Source organism: Ictidomys tridecemlineatus, chromosome 16, assembly GCF_052094955.1.
Source record: "Ictidomys tridecemlineatus isolate mIctTri1 chromosome 16, mIctTri1.hap1, whole genome shotgun sequence".
In the NCBI taxonomy this organism is placed as follows: domain Eukaryota; kingdom Metazoa; phylum Chordata; class Mammalia; order Rodentia; family Sciuridae; genus Ictidomys; species Ictidomys tridecemlineatus.
Window position 1 is genome coordinate 6,121,318 of NC_135492.1, and position 24,032 is coordinate 6,145,349.

General features: G+C 34.5%; 1 protein-coding gene across 1 annotated transcript in view; it reads right to left on the minus strand.

Annotated features, from left to right (window-relative positions):
• LOC144371425 (uncharacterized) overlaps nt 1-16,104 on the minus strand; it is a gene marked incomplete at its 5' end in the record, with an annotated part of 231,955 nt that extends 215,851 nt beyond the window's left edge. The window contains 2 exons of the mRNA XM_078033745.1: nt 15,119-15,280; nt 15,360-16,104. Coding sequence (XP_077889871.1) covers nt 15,119-15,280; nt 15,360-16,104 — 907 coding nt within the window. The remainder of the gene's footprint in view (nt 1-15,118; nt 15,281-15,359) is intronic.
• Between the last annotated feature and the right edge of the window lie 7,928 nt (nt 16,105-24,032).

Sequence of the window (24,032 nt, forward strand, 5' to 3'; positions counted from 1 at the left end):
TATGGAATCAACCCAGGTTCCCTCAACAGATAAATAAATAAAGAAAATATGGTATGTGATAGACAATGAAATATTACTAAGCTGTAAAAAAAAAGAATGATTTTGCCAGTAAATGTATGGATCTGGAAACTATAATGCTAAGAGAAATAAGCCAATTCCTCAAAACAAAGTTTGCATATTCTCTCTGATATGCCAATTCTAACAGACAAGAAAAAGGGAGATGAAGAATAGAAGTTTATTGGATAAGTCAAAGGGCAATGAAAGGAATAGATGGGTAGATAGGAATATGACACAGTTAAATGAATTAGACATTATATTTCATGTTTATGTGTTAACATAGCACAGTGAATCACCACATCTAATACAATCAGAAAAATGATGTTAATTAAGATAAGTTATACTGAATGAATATATAATATGCCAAAATACCTGTAATATGTTGTGCATATCTAAAAAGTTTAAAAAGCTCTTAATAAAATAGGAATAGAAATAAACTAAGTATATAATGTTTGAATAATTGCCAGAAAATATTGTCACTGCCAAGGCAGATGAGTAAATAACCTGCAGCAGATATCCTTTAGAAATGCACTAGTAACAGTAGAAATGGTGGTTCACATCTATAATTCTAGAGGCTCAGGAGACTGAAGAAAAAGGACTTTATATTTGACACCAGAATCAGCAATGTTTCTAGGCTTTAAGCAACAGTAAGACTGTCTAAAAAATAAAAAATGATAAAAATTAAAATATCTTTTTAAAATTAGAAGTTCTGGGGATGTGGCTTGGTGGTTAAGTGCCCCATGGTACAATCTCTAGTACATACATACACACACACACACACACACACACACACACACACACACACACATATCCCTTGCACATAAACCTTGAGATAAAAAATGTCAAATGATCTAATTAGGAAAAGTACTTGAAGAATGAAGATTTATGAATTTTTTTTCTTTTTCTGCTTATTTATTTATTTATTTATTCATTTTTTGGTATTAGAGAATAAACCCAGGCATGTTAAATCAGTAATGCACATCTCCAGCACTATCTATATATTTTATTTAATTTGACAGAGGGACTCACTAAGTTGGTAAGGGTATCAGTAAATAGATTAGATCCTTGCTAATTTGCTGATGTTTACTTTGATATTTGCTGTACTCCTTCCTATGTCTCCTCAGTCATTGGAATTATAGGCTTGAACTACCATGTCCAGGTTATATTTATTATTGCCTATTATTATTATTATTATTATTATTTAAATTTCACAGAAATAAAGTCAAAAGAAGCAAATTTACTTATTTATTTACATATTGTTTCTGGTTTCTCATACAAAACCTGGTTAATTGCTTGCTTGATTGATTGATTGTAGTTTTGTGTGGACAGAATACTTTTTTGTGGTTTATTTTTATGTGATTATAAAGACTATGCGCAGTTCCTCACACATGATAGGCAAGTGGTCTGCCACTGAGCTACAGCCCCAGCACCACAAACCCCCATAGAACATCTTAATGGCCACTATCTGTGCAGTATCTTTATATTTACATTTCATTAAAGTAGGAAACTTCCTTTCCCACTTTTCTGGAGAGTTTCATACTCTTCTATTTTCAAGACTTGCCTCTATATCTGTATAGAAATAAATAAAGAAAATGGAATATGTGGAACCTTTATACTTAATTTGTTCTACTTTGATTATGTAGGGCCAATAAACCCCTGCATTCAAATATGGAAAAATAAAATTAGGAAGCCTTTTCCTGAAGCCTGCTCACCTTGGAAAACTCTGCCACATGGGCAGACAGGCATCTTTTGAGTAGTTCTCATTCTCACCAGAACAAGGTGTCCTCCTGTTGTCTAAGTCAGTCCCATCACCACTGATATACAAAATGAGGAATCTGGCATGGAGGACAACAAAAACAAAAAACAAAATGAAAAAAGTAAAAAAAAAAAAAAAAAAGAAAAAACTAGAGAGTGAAGGTAAGAATGCAAGATATATAAAATGAGGGAGTGAAGACAATACTAAGAAAGAGGGGCATCCAGACTTCCAATGAATTGAAGTTGGTTGAATTTGGATGATAATGTTGGGATATATCAATTTGTTGATTAATATGTCTAACAAATTTTAAGTGTGTGAGTTTTGACTATACAGGTGAGGAAGAAAGTTTTGAAACTACTATTTATGATATTTGTGTATCTTATTTAGATTACAAGATGGCTTTTTTGTTTAGCTAGAGGCACTGAATGGACTTAGTATGTTGGGGCAAATCATCTTGCCTTTCTTGAACTGTGATGCAGTGTCAAGAGTATAGGAGGAAAAACTAAAGTGATCTTCCTACTATATCACTGAATGCAACATAATCACTCAGCACAGAATTATTTACCTGTAATCACCTAAATGTGTATGTGTGGGGAAATTCTCTCATTTAGTAGAATAGCTCTGTGTCATATGCCCACTCAGCATTCTGTAATTTCATTTAGATATGGCAGTCACTACCTGGAGAAAAAAATCATAATACATTCACAGATTAATCAGGATTCAGAAGCTGCCTAATAGTTCTGTAACTGCCACTCAGGACACTCAGCAAGGCTTCAGTCATGTTTTCCAGCAGGTTCATTCACTGCTTTGACAGCTATCACTTACTGTTCATCACATTTTTATGATTTAAATTTGATGGCATAGCCAAGTATAGTGGTGCACTTATATAATCTCAGAAACATGGAAACTGAGGGAGGAGGATCACAAGTTAAAAGCCAGCCTCAGAAATTTAGCAAAGCTCTGAGAAATTCAGTGAATCCCTGTGTCTAAATAAAATATATAATAAAATAGATTGGAAATGTGGTTCAGTTTTTAAGCACCACTGAGTTTTGTTTCAATAATCTCCCCGCAAAAAGTCAAATTTGATAATATAGAATATGTAAGCTGCAAGAAATTCTGATTTGTGAGGTTTCAGTTGTGGTTCAGTAGTAGAGTGTTTGACTGGTATGTATAAAGCATTGATTTCATTCTCAGCATCACATAAAATGAATAAGATAAAATAATTTGTTCAGCTACAACTAAAGATACTTTTTGAAAGTCTGGTTATATATTGGAGAGAGAGAGAGAGAGAGAGAGAGAGAGAGAGAGAGAGAGAGAGAGAGAGAGAGAGATTTCTTTTGCAATTTGTGGTGTTATAAGCCCAATTTCTTAAGTGTGAGTGTGTGAAAATAGTCTAGTGTCAAAGTAGTGTCAAGGCCATACTGCCGCTAAAGGCTCTAAGAAAGAATCATTCTTTGTAGCTTTGCAAATATGATGGCTTTAGGTTTTCTTTAGTTTGTGGCCACAAAAGCTAAAAAAATAGAGCACTGACACTCTATCTTTTAGTCACAGGCAACAACATTCTCAATAGGACCCCTAAAGCTCAATAATAATGCCAAGGCTTAATACATGAGACTACATAAAATTAAAAAGCTTCTGCACAGGAAAGCAAACAATTAGGAATGTGATGATAGAACTCACAGCATTGGTAAAAAAATATTTGCTAGCTAATCTTTTGTTTCTATATCTAGAGTATTTAAAGACCCAATAAACTTTACACAAAACATTAAGTAACCCATTAAAAATGAGCAAATTAACTAAACTAACACTTCTCATAAGAATAAAGACAAATGGTTAGGGGCTGGAATTGTGGCTCAGTGGTAGAGTGCACACCTAGCATAGGTGAGGCACTGGGTTTCATTATTAGCAGCACATAATAAATAAATAAAGATATTTGTAAATAAGTAAACAAACAAAAAGTTCAAAATTATCATCATTGAACTGAGTTTACAAGCTATTCTGAGTACACAAAATCTGACTACTTCAATAACTTAAGAAAATTGTGGAAAAAAGCACAAAATGTAGAATAATCTTTTCAAAATATGCAGATGTCACAGTGATCATAGGGGTCCATGGAAAAAAATGAGCCACTGAAATTTTTTATTCCTATACAGGGGAAAAACAAGGGGAGATTCCATGAAACATTTTATCCAAAAAAGGTCAGAAGTACTATAAAGGAAAAAGAGGCATCTCCACTCCAGTTGAGTAACACCCACTCCCAGAGCTGTACCTTTCTATCCAAAAAGAGGCAAGTGCACTTGCATTGTAATAGGTACAATATCAGTCCAGCACATCTTTACTCGGGTCTTCAAGGTGTGTGCATGGCTCCTTTCTAGAGTGGCCCCTGACACAACATAATTAAGAATAAGGACAATGAAAATAAAAAGTTTAGCATGATTTCATTTTATACCAGACAGAATGGCACTCATAAATGATAAATATAATGATAAATACTGTGGAGAAAAAGAGACACTTATACATTTTTAGAGATACTGTAAATTTGAATAACCACTATGAAATCAGTATGGAGGTTCCTCAAGAATACTAGTTGTGAAATTATTATATGACTCAGCTATACTTCCCATCAGTATTTATTCTGAAGAATGTTATTTTACTATACATATCCATGTTTAAAATACATACATATCAGTATAATTCACAATACTCAGACTATGAAATCAGACTTTATGTCCAACTATGGATGAAAAAAATAAGAAAAAATGTGCTGTATATACACTATGGAATTTTATTTAACCATAAAGAAAAAAATATGACATTTGCAGGAAAATCAATGGTACTAGAGACCATCATGTTAAGCAAAGTAAGGGTCATTTGTTTTCTTTCATATATGGAAGCAAGGGAGCAAAAAAATAAAATAAAAGGTGAGGGTGGATTGCTTGAAAATCAAAAGGAGATCAGTCAAGAAAAGGGAACAAGGAGTGGGAGGTGGGGGGTTCTAGGGAGTCAAATTGAAAAAAATCTATTGTGTGTAATTCTGAATATTTTACATCAAATCTCAATATTATGTACAACTATAATACACTAATAAAATATAAAAAATAAAGTACTGAAAAAATGATTATGAAATATTCTTCAATAAGGTATTTCTTCCAAACAATGATTTAGGTAAGTCAGATCTTTTCCCAGAATAAGTGAGATGATTCCTTAGGTCTGCAGATTGAAAAAGATGGTAAATCTGCCACAAATGTGAGATGAGATAAGATGTTAGACGACATTACCTTTGATATCCTGAGCAGAGAAAAATTCAGAAATCACCAAGCCAAAAATCAATTTTAGGTAGAAAGTAAAGAGGCACATTCAGAGAGTTTAACTATGTCATTTACTATACCCCTGTTATCATCTCCTAGAATTGTAGAACCATGCATCAACCTCACTAATTTATTATTTGCATGTTATCATTTTATTTCACCAACAATTCTTCTGGGCCACTAAGTTTATCCTCACATTTGTGCAAATATATATATATTTCTTTCTTTGTGTATATGTAGGTGTTCTTTCCACATTTCTACGATTTTGTTCTGAAAGTTTTTATAATATCATTTCCCTTAAATTCACTTTTGTCACTTGAAGCCAGTGTCTAAATGCTCCATTTCATGTGGTTGAAAAAGATGAGGAAATAGCAAAGCCCATCTCATTTGACTAATTATACATTAAAAATTAAAACCAATCTCAGTTCTACTAGAGGACTTATTTTTCACTCACCTTCTCATATACGGTGTTTCAGAGATTCTAAAATATATAGATTTGTGGTGCTGAATCATCTGGATAACACTCCAGGTTGAAAAGTTGTATGTCTGCTTTGATTGAATGTACTTTATTGGTCCTGAATATTGTCATGTTCCTCCCTGCAAAGAGTTTGGGAATGTGGATATTATATAGAATGCCTAGAATCATCATTTTCATCACAATTCATAAGACTAATTTTTTAAGACTTATTCTCATTTTGAAAACAAGGGAAATTTACCAGCCCTATGCAGGTGAGGAAATAATTCCCCATTTAAAAAAAGTAGCCATTAATTAAACTGGTTTTTAAAAGATATTGAGCAGTAATATATTAGTGCATTATAGAACCAAAAAAAAAACCAAAAAGAGTGAGGTGAACTAAACTTCAACTATAACAGAGTTGACTGATTATTTTAAAGAAGGTACAAAACAGAATATGACCAGAAACTCAATAGTGTTAAAGAGGTAACAATTTTAAATAGGATGTGTGTTGGTCAATGGGAAACTCATCTGGGTTAATTAACTGCTACTTTGGTCATTTAGGCTCCTGCTCTCTACTAAATGGAAAAGAGACATGTGTCCTATCTTATGGTATTCATGGTAAAAAAAAACACAGAAATTTCTACACAGTCTTCAGTTTACTCAAATATTCATTTTAATGGCTGTTTGAGTCAAACCTACATTATAGAGCTACATGAACAATATAAGGGTTTTTCTGGTTTTTATTTTTGTTTTTGTTTTAATTAAGTCTTTATAGGCCACAGCTAAAACCTATTAAAAATCAGGCTTAGAGGAGCCAGGCTATAATTGCATAAAAAAGAGAAAATTTCTAAATCACAGGATACATGACACATATACAATTGAGCATACAAAGAGGCAACCAAAAGCCTATATTCATCATAAATTGGTGATGTTTTTAATGGGGTTCCTCTCAATTTGGAATCAAAAAGGGAGCTATACTGATACCTAATTTATTACTCTTTCCTTCTCATCTTGAAGACAAAGCATCTACTAATTCTGCTCAATGGAAGTTCACTTCTTTCCAAATCAACAAACTTTAGGGTCACATTATGAGAAAGAATAGTAGGAACAAACAAGTTGGGGTTTAAGCATATGTAAAAGAGCCCAATAACCCAAGAATAATGAGGAGATCCAGAAAATAACTTAAATATCTCCTGCAAGTTTCTGGGACCATCTTATATTTTGTGGATCCATAGGGTCTCATGTAATCACATATTTGTAAGGCATCCAGGGAGAAAGGTGGGAGTTTTTAGTTTTTAAGATAGGCTTTAAGAGAGTTATGGTGAAGATTTGTGAGAAAAAATACATTTGGAAAAAATTATTACAAATATCATGCTATGACGGGAGTGAATATTTTCTGTTAGACATTTGGTTTTACCCTACTTTCCACTTGATTCTCAGGTACCTGAGTCTTCTCAGCCCATCATCTCATTGTTGACTTTATATCTGGTGGTAATATGAGCACCAATAATTTGATTTGAATAATATATAAAGGAATATTTATGTTGAGATCTTTATTCCTGGCCTGGTATCATGAAGTAGTGGACAATTGCAGTAAAACACACACACACACACACACACACACACACACACACATAATACATAAAGGCACAAAAATTTAATTGTTCTTAAAATCAATATTTTATTTCCTAATAGGAAAAGTGTGTAAGTACATAAATTATAAATTAGAGGCAACTTATTGAAAACTTTTCACAGGTAAAATAAGGAAGAATAATGTGAAACTTTTAAATACTTATGAAATTATCCAATAGTAAGAAACTCATTTTTGTTATATTTAACTAAATACCTAACACATAAAAAAATTAAAAAAATAAACTTATTTTTACAATATGTGATGGTGTTTGATATATTATTTCAAACTATATTTCAATTAATTATAAGTAAATTCACCAAGTTTTATTGAATTTACTCTCCCTATAATGTTAAAAATATTTACATAGAAGACAAATCAACAAAATTTCCAGACACTACCTTTTCCATTCCCCCCTGGCACAGAACATGATGCTGAGATCCTTAAGCTATCCCAGCTTCTCCTCTGGAATATATAGGGAATAGCTCTGTGGAATTTTTGTTTCATACACATTCCCATTTGGGTAACATACAAAGGATTTCCAAATATATAATGTTTAAATCCTGTGGAAGATTTTAATGATGCTGCCCTGGAAGTGACTCACATTTTCAAGATAAATTTACATTTGATTCATATGAGAACTCAATTCTAAGGCCAATCATATTTTGGAGTTCTCCCACTACAAGGAGTTATCTCTTCTATTTTAGGTTTTTATCTATCAACATTATAATAACATGTTTGCTGAATATTTTTTCTCAGCATTTATTAGGTATTTCTACTTTGCTCTTTGTGTAACATTTCCTCAGGAAATGAGAATCTTCACATTTGAATCAAAAACCCCACAGGAAGAATCTGTGAATGTCATTTACTGAGTCTGTAGACTGTTTGTTTTTTATTGTTGTATTGGTTTTTTGTTGTTATTGTTGTTTTGGTACTGGGAATAGAACTCAGGGGCACTTAGCAATATTTTGCATTTTATTTGGAGACAGGGTCTCACGGAGTTGCTTAGGGCCTCATCATTTTTGAGGCTGGCTTTGAATTTGCAATCCTCCTGTTTCAGCCTTCCCAGCCATTGAGAGAACAGATTTGCACCACTTTACCTGGAAACACATTCTTTTGATAAGTAATTATTATTGGTGGAAAACATGCTAAGCTCTAAGAATGTCATTTTTAATTTCTAAATTAAAATAAGTACTCATACTTTACTAAACTTGCAAAAGTACAATGAAGTGTGTATATGCAAGTCCTGATATGGTAGAAATGTGATGTAAAATGTAGTTTTTGCTGTTTTAAATCATTACCAATATTCCAAACAGAGCTGCTGGGTCAAACAAATGTCTCTTGGGAATATATACATATATATTCCCAACACAAGTAACTGTACCCACCATTAATTTGAGTGATTTGAGAGGCTGAGCCAGAAGGATTACAAGTTCAAAACCAGACTTAGCTACTTAGTGAAGCCCTAAGAAACTTCGTGACACCCTATCTGTAAATAAAAAATAAAAAGAGTTGGGGATTTAACTCAGTGGTAAAGTATGTCTGAATTTTATCTCTTGTGCCAAAAAAATTTAAAATAAAATAAAATAAACAAACAAAACATATGATCTCTATAATCTCATCTTAATCAGAAAATCAATAGATTCAAATTCAAAAAATTAGTTTTGCAGACAAAAATTATTGTGTTACTGGAAAAATCTTCTTACATTGATTATGAAAATTAAATAAAACATAAAAACAAGTACTATGAACTCATGTTGAACTTTATCAGAATTAGAATAATGTAGACCAAATAATGTAATTATGACTATATGAATGTAAGACATAGAAAGAGATAATGTTTGTATCACCTATTTCTAGTAAAAGTGTTGAAGTGAAGAATACTGGAGATAGTACATATGGCTAAGAAATAAAATATCAACAAAGAAATACAACAGTCAAAATATTTTTCAATAGGAAGTGTGCTGATGCACACCTCTAATCCCAGCAGCTGGGGAGGTTGAGACAGAAGCATCATGAGTTCAATGGCATCCTCAACAAAATAGTGAGAAAATAAAAAACTCAGTGAGACGCTGCCTCTCAATAAATATACCAAAAAAATAGATATGGAAATGTTGCTCCGTGGTTTAGTGGCTCTGAGATCAATCCCAGGTACCTCAGTCCCACAAAAAGAGAGGTTTTAAAAAGCACTTAACAGGGAGAAAACATTGCAAAAAAAATGAGTAAATATATGTATATACATGTATGTCAATATGATGAGAGATAAGTTAACATTCACAATGCAGAGAGTATTGTATACTCAGCAGAATGTTAAAATCAATGACAATAAAGGCATACACATATTAATAAAGATCTAACAATTAGAAAATATTAAATGACTGGAATTATCAAACACTGTTTGTGGCCACACAACTTTATAAAGCTACTTTGAAAAATGGTTTGGCACTATCTATTCAGGCATGCCCTATGAACCACCAATTCTGCTTCTGGGAAAAACAGACATGCACCAATAAGATTCTACACAAATTTTTTACTAGGCCCCTTACCCTCATTTAAAGCTGAGCTTAAAAAGCAAACATAAAAACTTAATTAGATTTCTAAAAGTATCTAAATTTCATTAGCAAATTGGGAGAATCTTCATAGTTTAGAAAAGGCAAATTTTACAAAAAAAGAAAAAGAAGAGAGAGAGAGGGGAGAGAGAGAGAGAGAGAGAGAGAGAGAGAGAGAGAGAGAGAGAATATAGCAAATCCTGTAGCAAACTCTTAAAATGTGTGTGTGTGTGTTTGTGTGTGTGTGTATATTAATACAAAGACTTTCTAAAAATATGTAACTGTAAGTATGCCACAAATACAATTTAAAATTCCAATGTTAGGGATAGAGATTGAAAAATACACTATCTTTTCTTATAAGTTGTGTCTGTTGTTTGTTTTCAGGAGTAAGAAGGCCATAGAGGAATGAGGGCCTTCATACAAGAACCAATTGCTTCACCCAAAACCACAAACTCTATTGCAGCAGAATTCCATTGAAGAGTAAATCTTTTTTTTTTCTGTAAAGGAAAAAAGTTGAAATTGCACATAATTAAAAAGAAAGTCTCTATATTATTATGCATCATTTAATGTTACCCATAAAGACACAAAATATTAAATAACTCATTTTCCCACTTGAGAAATAGGCTTCATCAAACAAACTAGAGCATTATGTATTAACGAATAATAGAAAAAATCATCTCTCCACTTTCTACCCTGTAAAGACTTAAAACAATGGTAAAATGGTTTTAGAGAATGCCCATGAATTTGGTTATCAATTAAGAATACAACCCAAGGGATAATTTGTGAGTGCCATCTGGCATCCAGGCAGCCTTATCAACAAAAATAAAACTTGTTGAGATTATCCAAATTTAAAATTCACATACAGTTTTACATCTGGTTTGAATTAATTTTTTCTTGGTACTGGCTTCCATGTAATAAAATAATTGTCTGCAGGTTTTATAAAAAAGACACATCTTTGGAAATTAAAATGTTCAATATTCAAGTTGAAAACCACAAAAAGAATTCCTTTATCAAAAAAGTTAGTTGTGAGACAGAATTCATTTGCATTAAACTCTAAAACTGACAGCTCAGTCAGAACAATTCTGTTTGAAACTCTCATTCCAAGTATCTGCCACAAAAGGGTACACAGTCTATTATGTCATAAGTTCTGAAATCCAAAAGATTTATAAACATAGTTAAAGATGGAAACAGGATCCAGAATCTAGAAAAACCTCTAATTCACCCCTAATTCAGCTTGCTCAGTCTAATGATAGTTTTAAGAAGCTGTTAACTGGTACACTGAAATTTCTTTTCAAAAGCAGTGTCTGTATCATAGCCCATGTTATTTTCAGGCATTTTCCTGTAGAACAAGTGACATCTTAAATTTGCATGTTCAAATAGTGTACTTACTCCTGATACCTACCAAAAGGAGGGACTGTATATAGAGAAAGATTTCCTGTCCCCTAAAATGTTTTGATCACTGCAAAAACTGCTGATTACTGTGTCCTGTCAATGTCAAATCTCAGGGATTCTTACAAGCAATTCAAAGGGAGATATGGAAGGGTGGGTTAGTTCTTATTATAGCCAGTCTGCTTTCTGAAGAAGATATCTTGCAGATAACCTGATATTAGATATCCCCTCAGGGACCCTTTACATCTAATAATCCTACCAAAAGTCCATTTTAATATAAAATATGAATCCAATATGTTTCCAAACATATTCAAAAGGCATTAAAATGTGAACTGTCTCATATTGTGAAGTATTTTCTTTTAAACATAAACCTTTTATTTCCCAAAACTAAATTCCAAAAAATGATAAGTGCTACAAGTTTTATACTATGAAGGACAAAAGCAAAGTCATCTGTTTTCCTCCCCGATTTTGGTCTTCTCCCCTTTCCCACTCTACATCCTGCAGACCATTTGTAGGTCTTGGTTGTTAAAATTTATTTGTACAGTAGTCTTATAATGCCCTGAATGCTGAAAAAGTTATCCTTTAACATTGCTTGGCTTAAATTTATACACTGCTCTTAGGAAGAAAACCCAAAAGCCTTTTTAATTACAGATGTATTGCAGAAAATTTTCCCCTCAAAGTTCTGATGCTGTGAAATATCAACTCCCTGAGATCACAGAAAGAAAATGACTTACATTCTTGGAAAATGAAGCCACTAGCAGTTTTCTCAGACAGCATTTTCTAATCCCCAAACTACACTCTGTGGCAACTGGGAGTATTTCATACAAAAAGTATATTTAAATAGATGCTTATGAAACCAATAAACAAATATCACAGGGTTCTTGATGATAAGGGAAGGAATCACACATAGAAAATAAAGCAAGGAATTTTTTCCTCTACATTCAGAAGTGCTAGAGCACAGACTTGAAGTCAAAATGAACCTGAGAACTGTAAATTTGTCATCCCTGCTGTGGGTAATGCTCACCTCCTGAGAAAAATGCTGGCAAAACTGATTCTTTGCTAAAATAAAATAAAAACAAAAATTAAAAGGGTAGAAGGGAGTCAATGATCTAATATTTCTTTAGGCACTAGGTACAAAACTGTATGGTGCCAAATTTTGCAAGCTTTTATATCAAGTTTAAAATATACTAGTTTTGAACATTTTCCATCTCTTCATATCTTTTAGAAAATGCCCCTCTGTTAGATTCTGCCATCCCGAGACTGGAGGTGTTGTTTTCATCCTTTTGACCTCCCACAGGTGGCCCCAGGTGGCCCTACATGACAGTGCCTGACTGGCCAGCACAGAGGATAAACTGGGGGGCTTCTTTGCTGTCACCAGGCCTACAGGCTATAAATTCCTCACAAAACCCACATTCTGCTGGCTGTACGCAACTCACATGTCCCCTGAGATCCCTTCAGGCCCATAGGAGCTCCATACTGGAGTCGGTTTCCCCAATGAGGCACTTTCAGTGTCCGTGTAGCAGACGCTGTGCTCTGGTCCTTTCTGGAAGCTGGGCAGCCCCGCCTCCAAGGCACAAAGCAGGTGGCACCGCACAGCCCCCAGGAATGTGGGCTCAGACACTAGTCCCTTCATAGTGATGAAGAGCGACAGGTAAGAGCCCTAGATCAGAGCATCAGAGACACCACCAAGCCCTGGAACCTGCAGAGCACAGCAATCTGGGAGACGAGTCCTGGTGCATGGAGATTGGAGCGCAGCCCACAGTTACTACAGGCCTCCGCCCTCGCTGCAGAGGTGGCCCAGGAGCTCCGGCCTCCCTCCTGCCAGGCTCTGCTGCCCTGGGGCCTGTTTTCCCGCCCCGGTGTGGGCAAGCACCGACTCCCGAGGAAACTTGCTCTCCTGATGTTTAATCCTAGACCAGATGAGCTACAGGTAAAAGAAAAACCGAGAGGGGAACACTGCCTTCGCAGGGACTGGGGACCTCGAGAAACTCTCCAGAAACCTGTCCAGTCCGGCTGACAGAAAACCCAGCTGGCACTGGGGTGCGGTTCCCAGGAAGGTAGTGGACTAGGGGGCCCCAGGCCCTGGGGTCCTTTTCTTCCCTCTAGAAAGTCCTGAGCGCCAGGAACCAGACCCTCCTCAGCTGTGGACTTCATCCTGCTGGCAGCCCCTGCCCGCTCCTTCCTGAGTCTCTCTTAATGATAAGTCTTCTCTGGATTATGTGACTTATTGCACCACGGAAACTTGATAATGCTTAATAAATTTAAGCAAAATTTAAAGACAACTACTTGTTTTCTAAACTTAAATGAATTCTGTATTTTACTGACACTCATATACATCAAGATGTAATATATAGATAATAACTTTACTATACTCTCACATTTATTATGTTTCATTGTTATATAAGGCATACATTTTTGACAAAATCTGTTCAATGTTCACTAGTATGAGTTTTCAGATGTTCAATGAATTTAAAATTTAAATACATTTCGAAATATTATTTAACTTTTTAGAGTTTCTGGGCACAATGAATTCTCCAAAAATAAGCAGTGTTTAAGAAACATGTAGCATTTTTTTTCCATTTGTATTTTCTCTCACCAGTATGTATCCACAGGTGCTGAGTATTGCTGAATAAATGTTAGAGGCATTGTCATATTGTCAATTTTCACATTTCAGAATGTTCTCTACGCTATGGTTATTGAGGTGAGGATTAAATGTTGTCCCTTTCTGAGAGTAATGGTACAATGGTCTCATTTGTAGAGCTTCTCTCCAGTACGTTTTCTCTGATGCCTAGTAATATATGATATATAATTTAAAATGTTTATACATTCTCTACATTTAGATGTCTTCTTTCCAGAATAAGTAGCCTAGTGGTGAAAAGAATTGATTACTTATTAAAAGCTTTGCTGCATTGTTTCAATTTGAAGGGGTTCTTTTCTGTATAAATTCTGTTGTTAATAAGGTTTAGTCTTTCTTTTTTTAATGCTTATTTTTTAGTTGTATTTGGACACAATACCTTAATTTCACTTATGTATTTTTATGTGGTGCTGAGGATCGAACCCAGGATATCAAATATGCAAGGCTAGCACTCTACCAAGGAGCCACAACCCCAGCCCCAAGGTTTAGTCTTTCTTTAAAAGTATTATTACTTTATTCACATTTCAAATTCATCAGGATGTCTTCTGCTGTGGTGAAAAGTTTTATTTTTTATTAAAAGCTTTTTCACATTATTCACTTTTGTAGGGCTAATCTCAAGTGTGAGTTCTGTTGTGGCGGATAAGACCTTTTTTATTGCTAAAAGCTGTGCCACATTCCTTATATTTTTAAGGTTTATCTCCAGTGTAAATTCTCCTGTGGCAAATAAGGTGTAATATTTGAGTAAAAACTTTGTCACATACATTGCATTTGTGGGGATTCTCTCCAGTGTGAGTTCTGTGGTGGCAAATAAGGTGTGATATTTGACTGAACGCATTGCCACATTGTTTACATTTGTAAGGCTTCTACCTAGTGTGAGTTCTTCTGTGGAAAATAAAGCCTGATTTTGAGTAAAAGCTTTGCCACATTCTTTGCATTTGTAGGGCTTCTCTCCAGTGAGTTCTGCTGTGGTGAAGAAGGTCGATTTTTGACCAAAAGCTTTGCCATATTCTTTACATTTGTAGGGCATCTCTCCACTGTGATTTCTGCTCTGGCGAATAAGGTTTGATGTGTCACCAAAAGCTTTGCCACATTCTGTTCATTTGTAGGGCTTCTCTCCAAAATGAGTTCTGCTGAGGTAAATAAGGTCTGATTTTTGACCAAAAGCTTTGCCACAATCTTTACAATTGTAGGGCTTTTCTCCAATGTGAGTTCTCCTGTGCCAAATTAGGAGTGATTTTTGACCAAAAGCTTTGCCACATTCTTTACAATTTTAGGGCTTCTCTCCAGTGTGAGTTCTGATATGGCAAGTAAGGTATGAATTTCAACAAAAGCTTTGCCACAATCTTTACATTTGTAGGGCTTCTCTCCAGTGTGAGTTCTCCTGTGGCGAATAAGGTGTAATTTTTCACCAAAAGCTTTGCCACATTCTTTACATTTGTAGGGCTTCTCTACAGTGTGTGTTCTACTGAGGCAAATAAGGTGTGATTTGTTACCAAAATCTTTGCCACAATCTTTACATTTGTAGGGCTTCTCTCCAGTGTGAGTTCTTCTGTGCCAAATAAGGTTTGATTTTTTGACCATAAGCTTTGCCACAATCTTTACATTTGTAGGGCTTCTCTCCAGTGTGAGTTCTGCTGTGGTAAATAAGGTGTGATTTTTTACCAAAAGGTTTGCCACAATCTTTACATTTGTAAGGCTTCTCTCCAGTGTGTGTTCTGCTGTGGTAAATAAGGTGTGATTTTTTACCAAAAGCTTTGCCACAAACTTTACATTTGTAGGGCTTCTCTCCAGTGTGAGTTCTACTGTGGTAAATAAGGACCGATTTGTGACCAAAAGCTTTGCCACAATCTTTACATTTGTAAGGCTTCTCTCCAGTGTGAGTTCTCCTGTGGCAAATAAGGTGTGATTTTTGACCAAAAGCTTTGCCACATTCTTTACATTTGTAGGGCTTCTCTCCAGTGTGTGTTCTGCTGTGGCGAATAAGGTGTGATTTTTGACCAAAAGCTTTGCCACAATCTTTACATTTGTAGGGCTTCTCTACAGTGTGAGTTTTGCTGTGGTAAATAAGGTCTGATTTTTGACCAAAAGCTTTGCCACAATCCTTACATTTGTAGGGCATCTCTCCAGTGTGAGTTCTTCTGTGGTAAATAAGGTGTGATTTTTTACCAAAAGCTTTGGCACATTCTTTACATTTGTAGGGCTTCTCTCCAGTGTGAGTTCTGCTGTGCCGAATAAGGTTTGATTTGTGACCAAAAGCTTTGCCACAATCTTTACATTTGTAGGGCTTCTCTCCAGTGTGGGTTCCTGTGTGGTAAATAAGATTTTTTTTTTACTAATAGCCTTGCAACATTCTTTATATTCATAGGGATTCTCTCCAGTATACATTTTCTGGTGATGAACAAGGCCTGATTTTTTATATGATTTCTGGTGTTCACTCTCACTTGTACTTTTCCATATTTTCTTTTGTGGTAAATAGGCAAGATCACAACTTCCATATTTTGAACTTATCACTTCATGTAATATATGTTTTAAGCCCTTTTCTGCTGAATATTCTTGGATATGATTAGGAGTCATGGCTGAAATAAACAGAAATAAAAAACAATGCCCATTAGACTGGGATAAATATATTTTTTATACATAACATGAAATTAAGGTAAAATAAGTACATGAGGAGTGTAGCAGATTAGTAAGTCCAAAGTCACCATAAATCCAAAAAATATATTAGTTCAATAAAAATGTACAGAAAAAATTACCTGGACAATAATTCTTGTAGAGACCACAGTATCCAAGAGGAGTACATCATTAAGAAGAGTAATATAATAAAGTTTAGAAAAGAATCATTAACAGCCTTTTGTCTTTCATAAGATAGTATTGGGAATTTAGAAAATAGCTACCAGCTCTCTTCACTGTCAGTAGAATAAGAGAAATGTAAAACATATACAAACATTTCTGGCTTTTTCAAAGAGTGTCTAAAAATGGTTTTTGTCTACCATGACATAGAGACATGAAAATAACTAGTAGATTTTGAATGATAATACCATAAATATTCAACAAGTGTAAAGCGGCAATGAACTCTTAAAAAGAAATATGAACAAAAAATTTACTAAGAAATATACACATATATGTCTATAAAGTTTTTTTGTAAAAACATTTTAAAAGACTAAAAAAACCTTGCATAGCCTATGGCCATAATATTTGGATGAATTCAACACATGACAATGAAGTATAATAAATTGATTTTCATATTTTTACATTCATGTGATATGAAAATTTCCTTTATTTACAAATACAACTTTGTTTATTTATAAATATATCATGATATTTTATACTATATATACAAGGTAAAATGACTAAATAGAATGAATTAACAATCATTATTTCTTATAATTATCAATTTTGTTCTTACAACGTATTGTATTCCTTCTACTAGTATTTATGAAAAACATAATGCACTCAGTATGTGGTAAAATAAAACTCTTGACCCTATTATGCTCAATAAAATAAAAATATGGAGACTTTTACTATAATATAAACACTACACAAAACACAGTACCTGGTGAGAAAATTTTGCTCACTAAATTTCTAACTTCCATATGTGAATCAAATGCTACTATAACTTCATATCTGCATTCCACCATTCACTTAATTCAAAGTCCTGCATATATTTCTTATAACACTTTAAGGGACAAAATATTCTATCACTAAATAATAATAGTATATAAGTACATATTTTTAAACATTTGACATTGATGGGCACACACATTGAGTCCCTAGCTTTAATATTGAGAAAAATGTTGGCACTAAAGAGAAAAGCAGAGATATCTCTTCAATTTTCTGATTTAATTGTTTATGGATACATATTTAGTACTGGCAATTCTGGAACTTTAGGTCATCCATCTTTTAATGTTTCATGTGTAATGCTTGAGATTACCCCAAAATTCTATATCACAAACTACAACACAAGTCTTTTTAAGATTCTTTGAGCAATGCAGTTTCTAAATTTCTGTGACTTCTCTCAAACATGACGTACTTTTGCATGACCTCCCAATTAGCAAATATTACAAGGATGCTGCACTGTTTTGCCTATTTTATTTTATTTAAAATTTTTATACTTTTTCCCCCAAAATGGAGTATATAATCTACTGATGGCTCCTTTAATGAACAAATAAAAATTAGTACACAAATATAAGCAAAGAGAAGCATGGCTAAATTCAAGTGATAAAAAACAAAAATAAAACATTAAGATTTTAACATTAGGATACTGACAGTTATGAATTACTCAAAGAACACTAAATATCTATTTTAAAAAAAATATCTATTTTAAAAAAGTTTAGAGAGTGAAATTGAAAAATATTAACATCAATTGGCACAATGTTTATGTGAATAATTTTTTAAGAAAAAATGAGAGGGGCATTTCTAGTGTGCAAATCTGAAATTCTACAAATATGGGAGAGGCTTATCAAGTAGTACCAAGTTTAAGACAAGTCTAAGCAACTTGTAAAATAGTGTAAAAATTAAAAATCAATAGGATACATAAAAAGAAGTGGGATATGGATATATATATATATATATGGAGATATATATATATACACACACACACACACACACACACTGTATTTTCTGTAGGGTTGATATTATATTCAAAGACTCTCTCTCTCTCTCTATATATATATATATATATATTATATATATATATATAAAGGAATCCAAGAATGCCACAATAAAAAAAACAATGATCAAGAAATTAAATCACGGGCTGGGGATGTGGCTCAAGCGGTAGTGCACTCGCCTGGCATGCGTGCAGCCCGGGTTCGATCCTCAGAACCACATACCAACAAAGATGTTGTGTCCGCCGAGAACTAAAAAATAAATATTAAGAAAATTAAAAAAAAAAGAAATTAAATCACTAATCAAATTAAAAATATTAAAAAGTACAAAGTAGATGTATAATGATTTATTTACTTCAAAATATTTATGATTACTAATGCATTATTGCAAAACACAAAACAAAAGAAAAAAATTGAATAACAGAATTGAATCTAAAATAGAAAATGTCAAGTAAGTTCCAGCAGAGAGCATGGAAAGAAACCAAGCATGATCTGCTACTAGAGGCCCTATTTGTTTAAAGATGGATAATGCTCCTGCCTTTAAATCTTATCCTTTTTCACAATTTTTAATCAATGAGATATAGTTTTAAATCATGAAATTTTTCATAATTCTTTTGGATAAGCTTTTGTTGAGTGAGCAAATTGTATCCTAATACTTGCCTTTTAAAACAGAAACAAAGATCTGGCCTCTATTATATTAATATGCATTAAATACTGTTTTATTTACAGTTAATGTGCTCAATGTACAACATAAAGTTAATACTCAAAATTGGTCATCTGCATTGAATAGACATTTGATTCTCAAACAGCCATTACCAATTAAATTATGTAATATATGAGGTTCCACCTGACCAGCATGACAAGCTCCTATGCCTTTGCTCACGTGGAGAAAAGCATAGACTGCTTCACTTATGCCAACATGTCCTGTTTTGACTCTAGCTTCATGCTTGAAAAATAGCAACTACAAATGTACATCAGTGACTTCACAAGCTGATTTCTAAGTTTCATTTACCCTAGAAGATAAAAGTTAATGCAAACAAGAGAATAATCATTCTTCTCAAAAGAGGAGAAACATTAAAAGAGGACCCCAAGATACTTAAATTCTAGTTACTTGTTGAGATATAAAACCATTAACAGCCTCAGCTCAAGAGGTGTTGGCTAAAATGGGGTTAGAATGTACTCTAGATAACTTTGTTACTGCTTTGATTGCTAAACTCACACAAAACTCTGTAAATGCTTTGTTCTTAACAACAATTTTGCTCTGTTTTTGTACACCAGCTCTGGGAAATTCAGTACTGCCAGATCCTGGACTTCATAAACCCATTACAATATCTTGACTCACTTGCATAAAATTGTTATACACCTGCAAAAATGTCTCATGATATTCATTGTTGTCTTAGCAGAATAATGTGTCCTTACCATCCAAATAGTATTTAATAGGTCAAAGGCCTGTGCAATTTATTCATAAAAGATCTATTCCTCTTGATAAAAACTGTGATGATTCAGTGAAGCTTCTCTCTAAGGCAGAATTTAACGCTATGACATTCTCCTTGCTTGGTTTACCTGGACTAGCTCTACGGGCTTATAAAACTACTATGAAACTCGCCTATGCTATCATAAACAGTATTAGTCATGCCTCCATGGATGTAAATTTTCTTAATAAAGAACAAAAACAACATTGTCAAGTCATAGTTGACAATTATGCTGCAATTGATTGTCTGTGATTGTAACATCATAAAGGATATTAGATGTTTAATACCATGAGTTCCTTTAATTTAAGTTATAATAGTAATTTTATTACAAAAGACTTAGTTTAGGGATTCCAACATGGCGGCGGGCGCGGAGAGATCAAGTCTCTGACCTCTTCAGCTGTGCAGGCATAGGGAGTCGTAAACAGCCTAAATCTGTTTGCTCAGGATCACTAGGCAATGCTGAGCTGACGTGGATCTGGGGTGAACAGTCTGGGCCTCTCAGAACACACACCGAGCCCGGATCAGCTGAATTCATGCTCCCATTCGCCTGCTTCCCGCAGACAAACAGCTGCGACTCAACACTAACCCATTCCGCTGAAACAACTGGTCAGCCCTTCTGACCAACCAAGCCTTCATAGGTAGCGGCCACAGGTTTGAAATGGGGCTTGGGAGAGACAGTAAGGACCCACCCGTAGCATTGGTCACCCAGCAAAGGGAAACAAACTGTCGCCATTTTCAAGAGATACCACCATGGCAGAGAACTGACGTCATCAGACTGCGGTGGAAGAGATAACTTCATTAAATCCTGCGGCTACAGGTGTGTAATCCCCTAACCTTCCCTCTCCACACATCGGGGAAACCTTAAGGGCCCCTCCCAGCTCTCCCATAAGCGCGGTAGCCAGACCGAGGGAATTAGAGGTGGCGCGGGACCCGCAGCGTGGAACTACTACTCCCACCAGTGCTGACAGCTGAGGTCTCTTGCACCAGCTACCGGGGGCGTGGCTACCGGAGGGGCAGTAAAATTTGCTGAGGATTCTCAGCCCCAAGCTCTGCAAACTTAGGGTCTGAGGGAATGACAAACTGAAAGAGTGTGCCCAGTCATTCATGACAACAGGGCTCCCGAGAGCAGCAGACCTGGCGTGTACCCAGTATTGTGGTGAGCGGCACCTGTGAGAGGGGCCTGGCTAGAGGAAAAGTGGGGAAGTGACTAGACACAAGAGGAGGCCCTAGGCACGCAGGATTGGAGACTCGCCCAGTCTGGGAGGAGGAGCTGCTGCACAGTGATTGGTTCCCACGTATTGACAAGAGAAACTTGGCCTGGTGGGCACAGCGACACCTACTGGAAGAGAAGTTAATCAAACTCTAAGACTGCATTTATTAGTTTTTTGGGGTTTTTTTGCTTTTCTCTCTCTTTTTTTTATTTTGATTTGGGTTTTTCTTTCATTTTCATTTATTCTTGTTTTTTAAACTTTTTTTACAATTTTTTTTCAATTTTTTTCTTCCAATTTTAATTTTAATTTTTTATTATTTTTTTAAAAAATTTCCTATTTTAATTTCCTACTTTTTTCTTCTTTTGTCTTTTCATTTCTTTTCAATTATCTTATCCCCCCTTCTTTGAATTCTACCTGCTTACTCTCATTCTCTTTAGTGACTTCTTCCCTTCCCTTCTAATACCATTCCTCCAAAGCATCAAATAAATATATAGGAGTAAACAGTAACTCAGCAGTCAAACAGAACAAGAAGTAACATGAGCAGCTTCAAAAAGCAAGAAAGAAAAGGAGTACAAACAATGCAGGACAGCCTAAATATTCAGGAGGACCAAGAGTCATCAGAAAAATGGTCATATAAAGAACTCATGGAACACCTTAGACAGATGGAATGGAACCTTAAAGAGGATAGGAGACAGCAAATTCAAGCAGTGAAAGAACACATTGAGAATGAATTACATAAACAGAAAAAAGAAGTTAAGCATCTTTATCAGGAGATAGAGATTATAAAAATAATCAAACAATAATTCTAGAAAAGAAGAAAACGATAAACCAAATTAAAAACTCAATTGAGAGTATCACTAACAGAGTGGATCAAGTAGAAGCCAGAACATCAGATAATGAAGACAAAATATATCATCTTGAAAAGAGTCTAGCCAACTCAGAAAGGCTGGTAAAAAATCACGAGAAAAACATCCAAGACTTATGGGATAACATAAAAAAACCAAACTTACGAGTCATCGGGATAGAAGAAGGTACAGAGATTCAAACCAAGGGAATGAGAAACCTGCTGAATTAAATAATTACAGAAAACTTTCCAGAAATAAAAAAGGAAACAGATATACAAATTGAAGATGCATACAGGACACCGAGCACACAAAATCACAGTAGACCAATGCCAAGACACATTGTTATGATGATATCCAATATACAGAACAAGGAGAAAATATTAAAAGCTACAAGAGAAAGGAGACATATTACATTCAGGGATAAACCAATAATGTTAACAACGGATTTTTCATCACAGACACTGAAAGCAAGAAGGTCATGGAACAATGTATTTCAAACACTGAAAGACAATGGATGCCAACCAAGAATTCTGTATCCAGCAAAATTAAGCTTCAGGTATGACAATGAAATAAAAATCTTTCATGATAAACAAAAGTTAAAAGAATTTGCAGCCAGAAAACCAGCATTGCAAAGCATTTTGAGCAAACCACTACACAAGGAAGAAATGAAAAACAATAACCAAAACCATCAGAGGGAAGTGCCTCGGTAAAGACACAGGGTGAGGGGAAAGATAATCATGGAGAAACAAACTAATTTTTTTTTTAAAAGGATAAATAATCAAACATGGATGGAAGTACAAACCATATATCAATAGTAACTCTGAATGTTAATGGCTTAAACTCTCCAATAAAGTGACATAGGCTGGTATCATGGATTCAAAAAACAAATCGAACAATATTCTGCCTCCAGGAGACACATCTGATTGGAAAAGACATACACAGGCTGAAGGTGAAAGGATGAGAAAAAATATACCACGCACACGGTCCTCGTAAGCAAGCTGGGGTGGCCATCCTCATATCGAATAAAATCGACTTCAAGACGAAGTTAATCAAAAGGGATAAACAAGGACATTATATACTGTTAAAAGGAAACATTCACCAACAAGACAAAACAATTATCAATATTTATGCACCAAATAATGGCGCTGCGACATTCATAAAACAAATTCTCCTCAAGTTCAAGAATCAAATAGACCACAACACAATAATTATGGGTGACTTCAACACACCTCTCTCACCATTGGACAGATCCTCCAAACAAAAGTTGAATAAAGAAACTATAGAACTCAATACCACAATCAATAACCTAGACTTAACTGACATATATAGAATATATCAACCATCATCAAATGGATATACTTTTTTCTCAGCAGCACATGGATCCTTCTCAAAAATAGACCATATATTATGCCATTGGGCAACCCTCAGTAAATATAAGGGGTGGAGAAAATACCATGCATTTTATCTGATCATAATGGAATGAAACTGGAAATCAATGATAAAAAAAGGAAGGAAAAATCCTACATCACATGGAAAATGATCAATATGTTACTGAATGATCAATGGGTTACAGAAGACATAAAGGAGGACATCAAAAAATTCTTAGAGATAAATGAAAATACAGACACAACATATCGGAATCTATGGGACACAATGAAAGCAGTTTTAAGAGGAAAATTCATCGCCTGGTGGTCATTACTCAAAAAAAGAAAAAACCAACAAATAAATGAGCTCACACTTCATCTCAAAGCCCTAGAAAAGGAAGAGCAAAACAACAGCAAATGTAGCAGAAGGCAAGAAATAATTAAAATCAGAGCGGAAATCAATGAAATTGAAAAAAAAGAAACTATTGAAAAAATTAACAAAACTAAAAGTTGGTTCTTCGAAAAAATAAATAAGATCAACAGACTGTTAGCCATGCTAATGAAGAGAAGAAGAGAGAGAACTCAAATTACTAACATACGGGATGAAAAAGGCAATATCACAACAGATGCTACAGAAATACAGAAGACAATTAGAAATTATTTTGAAAACCTATATTCCAATAAAATAGAAGATAGTGAAGACATCTATAAATTTCTCAAGTCTTATGATTTGCCCAGACTGAGTCAGGAGG